General features: G+C 40.5%; 2 protein-coding genes across 2 annotated transcripts in view; one reads left to right on the forward strand and one right to left on the reverse strand.

The window, feature by feature from the left end:
• The window catches only part of LOC110049823 (coiled-coil domain-containing protein 33-like), a 33,235-nt gene that overhangs the window by 10,738 nt on the left and 11,162 nt on the right, over nucleotides 1-11,335 (forward strand). Inside the window, exons 9-18 of the mRNA XM_089290531.1 lie at nucleotides 368-459; nucleotides 3,577-3,827; nucleotides 4,349-4,482; nucleotides 5,133-5,204; nucleotides 6,109-6,228; nucleotides 6,436-6,572; nucleotides 7,404-7,443; nucleotides 7,654-7,707; nucleotides 8,340-8,420; nucleotides 9,390-9,504. Coding sequence (XP_089146657.1) covers nucleotides 368-459; nucleotides 3,577-3,827; nucleotides 4,349-4,482; nucleotides 5,133-5,204; nucleotides 6,109-6,228; nucleotides 6,436-6,572; nucleotides 7,404-7,443; nucleotides 7,654-7,707; nucleotides 8,340-8,420; nucleotides 9,390-9,504 — 1,096 coding nt within the window. The remainder of the gene's footprint in view (nucleotides 1-367; nucleotides 460-3,576; nucleotides 3,828-4,348; nucleotides 4,483-5,132; nucleotides 5,205-6,108; nucleotides 6,229-6,435; nucleotides 6,573-7,403; nucleotides 7,444-7,653; nucleotides 7,708-8,339; nucleotides 8,421-9,389; nucleotides 9,505-11,335) is intronic.
• Nucleotides 490-2,872, reverse strand: LOC149112606 (uncharacterized). The gene has a single exon (XM_089290532.1). It carries the CDS (start codon nucleotides 2,781-2,783, stop codon nucleotides 711-713), a length of 2,073 nt encoding a protein of 690 aa, XP_089146658.1. The 5' UTR covers nucleotides 2,784-2,872; the 3' UTR covers nucleotides 490-710.

Genomic DNA, 11,335 nt, shown 5'->3' on the forward strand with positions numbered 1-11,335 from the left:
AAGGGGTTGCAAATGGTAAACTCAAGACATGTCAATTATGCATGACTAATATCTTCCCTAGAACCCCAAGACTTTCTTGGGGACCCCAAAATTTGACCAATCATTTTTGCCACCCCTGTTGGCATATTAAGTCAGATAACTTTAACACTGCCTTGCTGTGCAAGATTGTAGCTTATATTTCAGGATGGCAAAATAAACAGAAACCACTTGCTGCAATGTACTCAGAAGGTCCAAACCAATCCTTTACCTTTACCAGTTTTCCTTAAATTAAATTAAACTAAATCATCTTGTATCACTAGCCATCATTCAACCGTCCACTTTATAGTGGAATTATGAAATGTCATATGCTGTTTTGTGTTTCTGCTAGGTTTTGCTTTGTGGCCTGGATGCTCCAGTCAGTAGCCAAATGGGTCCACTAGTTGCAACTGGAAGGATTGTATCCAACTGGACAGAATACAAGTAAGATAATAGAAGCAATTATTATATTGTAGTTAACAATAAAGATTAGCGAAAAAACTGAGCAACGACGTTTCGGTGTCATCCTGGCACCATTTTCAAGTTAAAAAATATTTGTGCGAAAAGTAAACTAATTTATACCAATGGTAGAGGTGCGAAATTGAATAAATTAAGATTAAGATAGCTGTTCAATGTTCATGTTCATTCCAATGAGGTGTCAAACACTGGTAATGAGTTCAGTGTCTGTTCAAAGCCTAAACAAATACTTTTGCGCGAATGGAGTCTGACTGTGTGTTAAGGCTCGGTTTCTTCTTGCGAATCCACAACATTTCGTGGATCAAGCAATCGAACTTTCCGTGACATTTCTTTAGGATCTTAAAGTTGTTAGTCAGGTCACCAACTGTATCAACTCGGTGTTCATTTTGAAGGTGTTTTCCGATGGCGGTAAATCGGTGTTCCTCAATGCGCTTGTAAAGATGACGGCTAGTGTAACCGACGTATTCTGCATCACACAGATCACATATATAGTTATAAACAACGCACTGTTGATTGATCAAAGGTGGTTTTGGCTCTTGTACTTTGAGATCATCGCCAATTTTACGGTTTCTGAACACCGGCTGTAGTTTGTGATCAAGTTTATTACTCAAGTCCGAGAGATGTTTCTTTACTATGTCCGCTGATTTCTGGTCTTTAAAAGGCAGGACAATGCGGTAGATATTCTCTGTTGGAGGCGTCGATCTTGTGTCTGGTGACATCACTGAATTAACGAAACGGGTGATGGTGGAGTTCACAAGAGAATCTGAGTACTTGAGGTTAGAAAAGATCAGTTTAAGGCGTTCGCATTCTGTTGAGAATAGTTCCCATGTTGAGGACAAGCGGTAAGCACGGTTTAACATGGTTTTAACTAAAGATCTTTTATAGCGGTTGTCGACATGACTTTGGTGGTGTAAGAGGAGACCAGTGTTTGTGGGTTTACGGTAAACACTTGTTACCAGCTTGCAGCCCTTCTTGCATATTTCAATGCCGACAAATGGTAGCTTACCGTTAGATGCGATCTCCATGGTGAAGGATATGGATGGATGACAGTTGTTCAAAGTCTTCAGAAAGGCTTCTGCGGTTGGTATGTCTTTCATTGTGGCTAGTGTATCATCCACGTAGCGTCTGTAGAAGTCTGGCAACTTGTTCTCGTTTTGTAGCTTTTCCTCGATAGAACAAAGAAAAGTATTGGCCATTAGGGGACCCAAGGGAGAGCCCATCGCTACTCCATCAATTTGTTGGTAGAGTTGACCGTTAAATTGAAATAGCTGGTCCTTTGTTGCTACTGACAACAGTTCAATTAGATCAGCTTTGCTGATGTTTAGATGGTGTGTTTTGTTGAACCAGTTGTCAACAAAAGCTCTATCAGCAAGGATCTCGATGGTTTCTTGTAGTGGGACGTTCGTAAATAGCGAAGAGACATCATAAGATACTAGGATGTCAGATTCGTCGAGGCTCAGATTGCGAATCTCATCAGCGAAGGAAAATGTGTCAGATATTGTGTAGCTGTTGATCGACAGGGGCTTCAGTTTATCGTCGAGCCATCTCGCGAGGGCGAAGTTGTAAGTACTTGTGGCGGATAGAATGGGCCTCATCGCCAGTTTTTCTTTATGAGTCTTTGGGAGACCATAAAGATGGGCGAGTCGTGATCCTTTCGGGCAAACTGAGTCGGCAATCTGTTTTGGGAGAATTTTGCGCACGACAGATTCAAGGTGTTTCTCTTTCTGCAGTAAAGGGTGGTAGTTTTTGAGCGGTCGTCCACGCGTCTTGGGTCTCTCCGAACTTACGGCGGTAAATTTAGCTGTATCGTTGATGGAAGATTCACTCAAAAGGCGAACATATTCTGCCTTATCCATAACAACTACTCCTGTACCTTTATCTGGTTTCGTGATTACGATGTCATCTCTTCGTTTTAGTTGCTCAATAGCTCTTTGTAGCGCTTTCGGTGGTTTGGGGGCTTTGCACTCGATGTAGTTAAGCGCGATCGATCGAAGGGTCGCCGCAGCTAATTCCTTCTTATCATCGGATAATGAAGGCTCCAGTTGCCAGAAGGCTTTCTCGAAGCTAGCTTGAATGTCCATTGAAGAGATGCGTTGCGGCAAGGAAAACTTCAAACCTCGACACAGAACAAGCTTCTGGAAGAATGAAAGCTTGTAGGAGGAAATGTTCTGGATATGTTTGTCCACATCGTGATCTTTGTTTAGCAGCTTCATGATTTTGTTGATATGGCCGCTCATCATTTTCTCATAGTGCTTTTTGCGGAGGTTAACCATCGTTCTCAGGATGCACATATATTGGAGCGATGAACAATTCCGGCGTATTTCAACGTAGATTCCGTTAAGTTCCTTCTTCAGTGTCGCATTTTGCTTTACTTTTGCCCTTTTGTAGTTGTCTCAAAACTGTCTGAAGAAATCATTAGAAATAAAATTTCAGTGGACAAGTTGCAATTCATTGCTTTTCAGTTCTACCTGTTACAATTACAGTTTCTTTTCAGTGACCTTTTGTCATTCAAATAAAAGCAGTTTAATGTAGTTTCTGTCAATTCTCATTTGTGAAACAAGAAATCAAAATCTCCTTTCTTGTTCAATGCCAAAACATTGTTAAGGATCAACTGGCGGGAAATTGTCTAACTGAACCACCAGAGGCTCAGAAATGTTCTTAGCATCCTTCAGGATCAAGTAAACTACGGTAATGTCAAGTATTTTGCCAGAAATTTGTCTCTTTTCATGTCTATTAGTTGGCAAAAAACAAAAAACAAAAAACAAAAAAAACTAGCAAATTTGCGGCCAAATTTATTTTTAACTTTTGTTAATAGCTATACCAGTTTTACAAACAACAATTTGCATTATTGGAAAATTGACTTTAAATTTGCAAGGGAAAACGGTGATTCATGGCTTGAACATTTTGAATGAAATGTAGCTCAATCTGTGTTTGCCTAATTTCATGAAAAATTTTCACTAAACACTTTGTAACATCATTTTAAAATTGTTAAGGTTCTTGTCAGCCTGGGTAGTAGTATTCCCTAATCACTAACTGAATGGGTTACTTAGCTACTAATTTTTGTTGTTTCGTTGTTATCACTAGCGAAACCATGCTATCTGCTCAGCCACGATCAGCCGGGGTAACAGTAACTACCATTCACTTCCCGTCACCACACCCAACTTCGTTTGCCGTAGCAGGGGCGACACATGTGTATGGAGCTCCTCAGGTGACCACAGCTGGTGATCCTCAAGAACAGCCTCAGTGGAATCAGACTATGTTCTTTCTTGGTGATGAGTCCAGTCTGTTTACTGCCACATCAGCTTTGGTTGTGGAATATTATCCATCTTCACTAGGTGAGACAGTACTAGTAAAAATGGAAGACGTGAGTCACTTCTCAAACAACCCAACTTGATCCTTGATCCACAAAACTCAAAAATCTTTGAGAACAGATTTGAGTCTTTTGAGTTTTGTGTCAAGAAAACAAAGACACAAAGAACTTAATTTTATCTATTGTTTGTCTAATTGTTTCTCTTGTTCATTGCTATTGTCATGTACTTGAGAAATGAATTGTTTCCTGAAAGAAGTCTTTGAGTGCCTCGAAACTGAAAACTCAAATCTTGAAGCTCAAAACTTGAGCCTTGATTCTCAAAAGCATTGAGGATTAGGATCGAGTTTTGTGTGGAGACTGTCAACTTAACATTTGACTTGTACACTGTAATTAACAATAATAATTTGTTAATATTAATTGTTAGATGAGGTTATTAAAGTATGATCGGAATGCTCATACTACAGAAACTGTAGTTTTATTGTCACTAGTAGCACTATGCTACTTTACCTCTTCCTACTAACACAAGTGGTTTTATTCAAACCCTAGCCATGACAAGAGATTGCTGGCAACTATCAAGCCCTGTTGGTTACTCTTATCAAACAATGGATCAACTATTACTCTCGAGCTTAAAGTGGGACAGTGGGAGGCTGGGTCTCAGGGTGGACAATCTACCTTTTGAGGTAAGCTACAGTAATTATTTTGATAAGGGAAACAGTCAAAACTATTGTGTTGTTTCTAGAGTAATGAAAGCTGAACTTAAAGGATATCTTAAATGTCAGATCAATAGGCTAATCGGGTGGGGATCTCTTGGGTAAACCACCTCTAAGCTTGCTTGGTTGTGCTAGTTGGTTGGTTGTGTTGTAACCTTGGCTAGGCTGGCTGACTTTACTACTATTTTTCACCTTGTTGACACATTAAGAGACTGCACACTGCTGTTCCCTTATTTGAGACCAGTCATGCAGGCTAGGACCCACCCAGCATTTTTGTCTAATTACATGTGATGTTGTAAGGTGATGAAGGCAGCAGATAGAACCAACTGCTAACCCCTAAAAAATCAAAAGTGCCAATCGAAATCTCGACATTTCATTTTTCGTTAAAAAATCTAATACCTCAGAAGCTGTGCAACCATTGAAGTCAGATGATATTTTATACTCACAAGAACAGTCTGATATCATGCTTTTACAACTACATACAACTAGAAATTATTGTTCACGAACAAATGACACAGTAGTCCCACCAACTTGAGCAATATTTTTATCAGCACGACTCTTTGGTGGTATATGGATGTGATGGGATGATGTGCTCTCAGTAATACCTGTATGTGTTTCAGGGTTCCAGTCTAAGAACAGCTGTAGGCACTGGTCCCACTGTTGGAATGGTACTCAGACTTGTCACCAATGAGGTATGTAGGGCAAGGGCCCTACCTTTACTTAGGTGTCGTAAGCGTTAGAAATTCCAGATACAGTCCAACCTCCGGTTGCGACCACCTCTTCTAAGCGACCACCTCTCCTCAGTGACCAGTTTTCCAAAGTACCAAGAGTTTCCAAGTCAAATCTCTATATTTGTAAGCGACTACCTCTCGTAAGCGACCGTGACCACTTTTAGAGCTAAAAGTTTGGAATTTTAACCTCCCGTAAGCGACCACTTGACAGATAATAGAGCGGAAATTGGATTAAATTGTGTTGTAACATTATTGCATTTCTGGGTAGTACAAGAGACGGAAATTTCCCAACGGGAAGTGGCAGATGTTTTCTGGAAATTGACTTTTCACATGAATAAAACATTTAAAACATGGGGTAAATCTCTGCAGTTACCATATGCTAATAAGGCAACATTTTGACCCAATATGGTCTACACTGTAAGCTCTCACAAGCGACCACCTAGGCTTGACATTTTGTGTGGTTGCTGACGGGAGGTTCGACTGTAGTAGTGTTGGTGAAGTGCTGGAGCGCTTCTTGTAATTAGTACGTTGTTTTCTATGTTAGGATTAAAACCTAAAATCCTTCTATTAGCTCATGGTTAGTGTGTTTCAGGGGTCGGACTTGCGAGGTCCATGTCCTGTTCTGACCAATCTTCTTGTGTCATGTTAACCAGTGGAACTGCCAGATGTAACGCTTCTCCGCTCCCTGGGCTTGTTCAGTAAAAGCAGACGCTTTTACTAGCAAATTATCGTGCTTTACAGATGTTTTTTTAAGCTTACCCTCGCGGAATTTGCAGACATTCTGTTTATTTAGGGCAACCAGTACTCTCTTTAACTTAGTTTGAGTTTTAGTTCAACTCATGTAGTTATTGTTATTGTTTTACAGAGACCTGACCAGCTGTTATCTGCTGCCCACTTGTCATCATTACCAGTATTTAGAGCAGCACCTCAGACATCCCAGCTTGGGCAGCCCTTATCTACTCAGAAGCCGGAGCCAGCAGAACAGGTAACTTCATTTTGGTGCCTCCAGACAATGTCATTTTTGGTCAGAATTTATGTAGAATTTGGTGTTTGAGAAGTAACTGCGATAACCAGGTTACCTGTTCTAGTTCTCACTACTTGCAGAAATTAACAATGACGATATACATCAATTGGTATAGATTCTGTAGACCTGATGCCTCTGTAACGGCTTCTTTTAATTCTTAATCTTTAGGTACCTTATGGCCTTCCTCCAATGAATGCTGTTAAGACTATTCTGCCGCAGTTTCACTCTTTGTACAATGCACCGAATACAGAGCCCGTCAAGGAATATGTCCCTCTTGCGAATGTGTTAACCCCACCAGAAAGAGGGTGAGCGTTAAATGATCACTGTCTTATATGGAAGAATAGGTCGCCGCTTAGTAGGCCTGATGACTAGCTAGACAATGTCAGCAATAACGTTTGTGATTGCTAGCCTTATTGCTTGCTTCCCTGCTCTCTCTTTGATTTATTGATTGATTGATTGATTGACAAGGTCTCGATCGTAGCTTATTTAACAAATCGAATGTGGTTTAGCGTAGTCTGCAGTAGTACTCTTATCGACAACGATACGTGTCATCACAGTGGTCAAAATGTTGTGGACTCACGAGCTTTTTTCAGAGCGCGAGCTGAAAAAGGCATTGCGTGACACATTGACGCCAGTAGCGTTGTCTGGATTCTTATCGACAATTAGCCAATCAGATTGTGAGATTAGTAGCAATTGTTGTAAAAATGCCAATTTCCTGGCAATTGTAAGCTAACAACATCTGGTAGTTGTATGATGCTGTTTCGCCAGCTCGAAAAACAAGTTAGCCGAGAGTCAAGTCATCCCTGTCCTTATTCCAGCTGACTCTGGGAAGATCTCAGGCCTAGCTGACACTAGCTGGTTGTACAGCCTCCTACATACAGCTAAGGAATTTATTAAATGTTACGTATCAAGAAACATGCATTTGTTATCGCACTGGAAATAATTTTGTGCTTATGCACATAATCAAGACAAACTCACCCTCCGTGCAAACACCTGCTATGTCATGAAAAGTGTCTGCAGTGGAAGAAATAATTGGTTTTTGTTAATAAGTTATAATTGCCACCAAAAGAGATGCGTTTTCCAAAGGGAAAAAAAACTACGTGATAATTGTCTTTCTCTGTTGCTGTCTCATCTAGAAACACTGATGCCGATGGAACAAGTCAAATTCCTCCCGAGGTGAGTATTGTGCTGTTGATTTACAGCTCTTGACTGAAGAAATATTGTAAGCTGTTATAACAAGAAAAAGATGGTTAAAAACTGACTATCAACAGATTCACGGCTTAATGTCAAGTTTGATTTACTTGTCGCTCAGAAATGTGTGAAGATTCATACAAGCAGTCTGTTTCTCAATTTCTTGAATTAAATGCAAAATACATTTATTTCTAGGTCAGGGGAACGCTTGACATCAGAAGCCTTGCTGTTATGGATAACCAAATGAAGGTAAATAGGATGTGAACTTTTCAGACAGGTCTATAAGGCATGTGTTTACTAATTTTGAATATTACAAGGATAAAGAAAATAATTATGTTTGAGGAAATGCCTGGATGTGCCACCCCACACATGAATGGTTATTAACGATAAAATGCGTTTCCTGTAGTCTTTAAAATAAGAGAAACATTTGGAACTAATATTTTATGTTTGACTTGTAATGGAGAACATCTATATCACGTTTTGCGTAAGTTTTGTCCACTGGAGTGTTTCTCTACCATGTCATTGTCAGTAGCCCTGAATAATCTCTCGATTTCAAACTAATGACCTGTATAACTCTCAAGTCTTCCGTGTCTTTCTGTCGTGAAAGAAGCTTAAAGGCCCTCAGTCACGATATTTTGAGTTATTTTGGCCGCATACAAAATTACCTTTAAATGGTAGGAAACCTGAAAATAACAGTTTAATAAGATAGAAAAACACCGAAGAGATAATGATAAACCATAAAGGAACAAGGATGGCTAAGGATGGAGAAGATTAACACGGATTACAAACGACGAATATGAAAAATTGAGGCTAAACTTTTCAATATGCGCAAACCGTGACTGAGCTCCTTTAATGCGCTAAGCTTTTTATGGGATTTACAGGAAGTGGATCGCTACAGAACGGCAATGAGAAAGATGGCGACGGATCTTCTTCATGTGCGAGAGGATTGCAAGCGATTGGAGGTAAAAAGTTAGAATTCGTCAAGTAATAATCATCAAGATGAAACCAATGCCTTTGAACAAAGAGAGGGTGGGTGAAACCAGGGTTATTGTGTGAACTCACGTTTCCAAAACATCCCAACTCTTTCGGTTGAAAATTCGTTGTTGAAGAAGGAAAGATTCCAGGACTGTTTCTTTCTACAGAGTGGGCCTCAACTTTCCTGGTACACTTTTAGTGTCTACTAATTTTCATATCGTTAATATTTAACTTACCCGAATGAATGGTTTAGCCCCCACCTCCCAGTTAGCAGCTGCACTGATCTCCTTTCTAATAAGCATCCCCCGTTGAGCATTGTTTCTTTCAATAAGCAACCCTATTCGGACCAGCGCCTCCATTACGCAAGTGGCATTCAAGGTATTGCCGTAGAATAGATTGATTAGAAATGTGAATTATATAGTATGCTCTCTTATCTAGATGTAATTTTGAGCATATTTACCAGGCCGGAATAAACACGAAAATGTGTGTGTTTTTGCTAATTTAGTGCCGTACCATTTTCAGGTGTTTATGCGGAAAAAAAGTTAGTTCCCCGCCCTAAATAAGCGTCCCGCTCCATTTCGTCACCAAAAGTAAATTAGTACCTGGGGTACTAAACTGAATCATGCCGGTGATATTTCCAGCAGGATTCCACAAAACATTAGTTTTTCCTGTTATTGGAATGCAAAAACTCTAGAGCTGATATGATTTAAATAGACGTTGAACGTTGTTTGCAAGCTTCTCCCTCAGGTACCATGTACCGTTATCCCTCTTTTTAAAATAAAATTTCTGAATAGGGACTTTTCAGGTTATATTAAAAACCAGATAACTCTTCCTATTATTACGAAGCGTAAATTCCGTAGTTTGACTGTCCTTTCGAAAACTACTTACACCATCACTACTCATCCTTATTGTTAATTTTGTTAATATACGCTGTGGGATGTTCTTAATTCCCTCAGGATGCTAATAGCAGGTTAAGAAGAGAACTGGGCCAGCATGACGAGATATCCAGACTGATGGTCAGTTCAAAAGACTTGGACAATGTAACCCACTCTGAACTGGTGCAGAAGTTTGGTGAGAAAATTCTTAGGCAGTCCAATAAAACAACAATAGTATGAAAAAAAATTAAAAAATGGTGTGACGAACGTTTTTTTGTGATCCGTTTTGGTTTTCTGTAATTGAGCACTTTAATTCAGATTACGAAAACATCGTATTTAATAATAAAGTGTATTATCGTTTGTCACACGATGTAAATAAATAAATAAATAAATAAATAAATAAATAAATAAATAAATAAATAAATAAATAAATAAATAAATAAAAGACTTTATTTAACCTGAAAGGCCAATCAGTGATCACTGGATCACTGGTATTAACTGGCGATCAGCATTTACATAAATACAGCTATTCATAAAATTGTACTTTAGCTATTCATAAAAATGTAGTCACTTTAGATGTAGATCGCGACGTTTCGACTGCTTACTGCTAGTCTTCTTCAGGCGATAAGGTCGACTGATTGCACGGTATCATTTATATCACAAAGGTCGGTTGTGATTGGTGCATTTCGATCCTCCTATTGTTCCATTGTTCCGACGAGTAGCTGTTCCCTCAGTGGTCCGCTGTTGTACCGTTCTCCTGTTGTGTTTTTTGATCGTGGGCATCCATGCTTCAGGAATTTCAATTCCACTATCCCTGTTGATGTTATTAGGGTGAAGTCTTATGTGAATAGCTTCCTTGACCCTACGTGTGTACCAGTGAGGATCTCGATCAATAAACTTGACCTCATTCCAGATAGGATAGTGGCCGGTCTCGTGGGTGTGTTCAGAAACGGCGGAGGTCTGGGTACGGGCAAGTCGTATATCCCTGTCGTGTTCTTTGATCCTCTCCTGCATAGATCTCCCTGTTTCTCCGATGTAGACTTTGCCGCACTCACAGGGAATCCTGTAGACAAGACCATCTTGTTTAGCCGGGTTGACGGTGTCCTTTGGTCGCACTAAGTGTGACCGAAGTGTCGTGTCGGACTTGAAGACGGTGCGAATGCCTTGTTGTTCTAGGCAGCGGCGGAGAGACTCCAGGACCACGAGATCATGGTGTCTTTCGACGTAGAGTCACTGTTTACCAACGTACCGATCGAGGGCGCCGTACAAGCCGCGCTACAAAAAATGGAGAACGACGCAGGCCTGGCTGACCGCACGACACTTACACCAGTTCAAATCGCAGACCTCTTGGATTTCGTATTAAGATCTACGCACTTCCAGTACGACGGATCGATTTACGAACAACGAGACGGCGCAGCCATGGGGAGCCCTGTATCAGCGGTTATTGGTAATCTCTACATGGAGATATTTGAAGAACAAGCAATAGAGTCCGCACCTTGCAAGCCTAAGATCTGGAAACGCTACGTAGATGATACTTTCACCATCCTGGATCGGGATAGAGTTGACGAGTTCCTGCAACACCTAAACAGTCAACAACCATCAATCCGTTTCACCATGGAGATCGAGAATAACTGCAAGATCGCCTTTCTCGACACGTCAGTTTATAGAGAACCTGTTGGCCGCCTTACCACCAGTGTCTACAGGAAACCAACACGTACTGATCAGTACCTAGCGTATGATTTACACCACCCTCAGTTAGTAAAGTGCGGTATTGTGAAGTGCCTGTACGACCGGGCTAAACGTCTCGTGACGAAACCATCAGTAATCGCTGGAGAGAAGAAACATCTGTCATCTGTACTTGTTTCTAACGGATATCCCTCCTCTTTTGTACAGAAGATCACAAAGGCACGAACAACCCCTATAAGAGAGCCCGTCGCGGAATTTAAATCCACCGCCGTTTTACCTTATGTCCAAGGAGTTTCGGAGTCTCTCCGCCGCTGCCTAGAACAGCAAGGCATTCGCACCGT

This window comes from Orbicella faveolata, unplaced genomic scaffold, assembly GCF_042242905.1.
Source record: "Orbicella faveolata isolate gen_17 unplaced genomic scaffold, um_ofav_v1 contig_2, whole genome shotgun sequence".
Taxonomy (NCBI): domain Eukaryota; kingdom Metazoa; phylum Cnidaria; class Anthozoa; order Scleractinia; family Merulinidae; genus Orbicella; species Orbicella faveolata.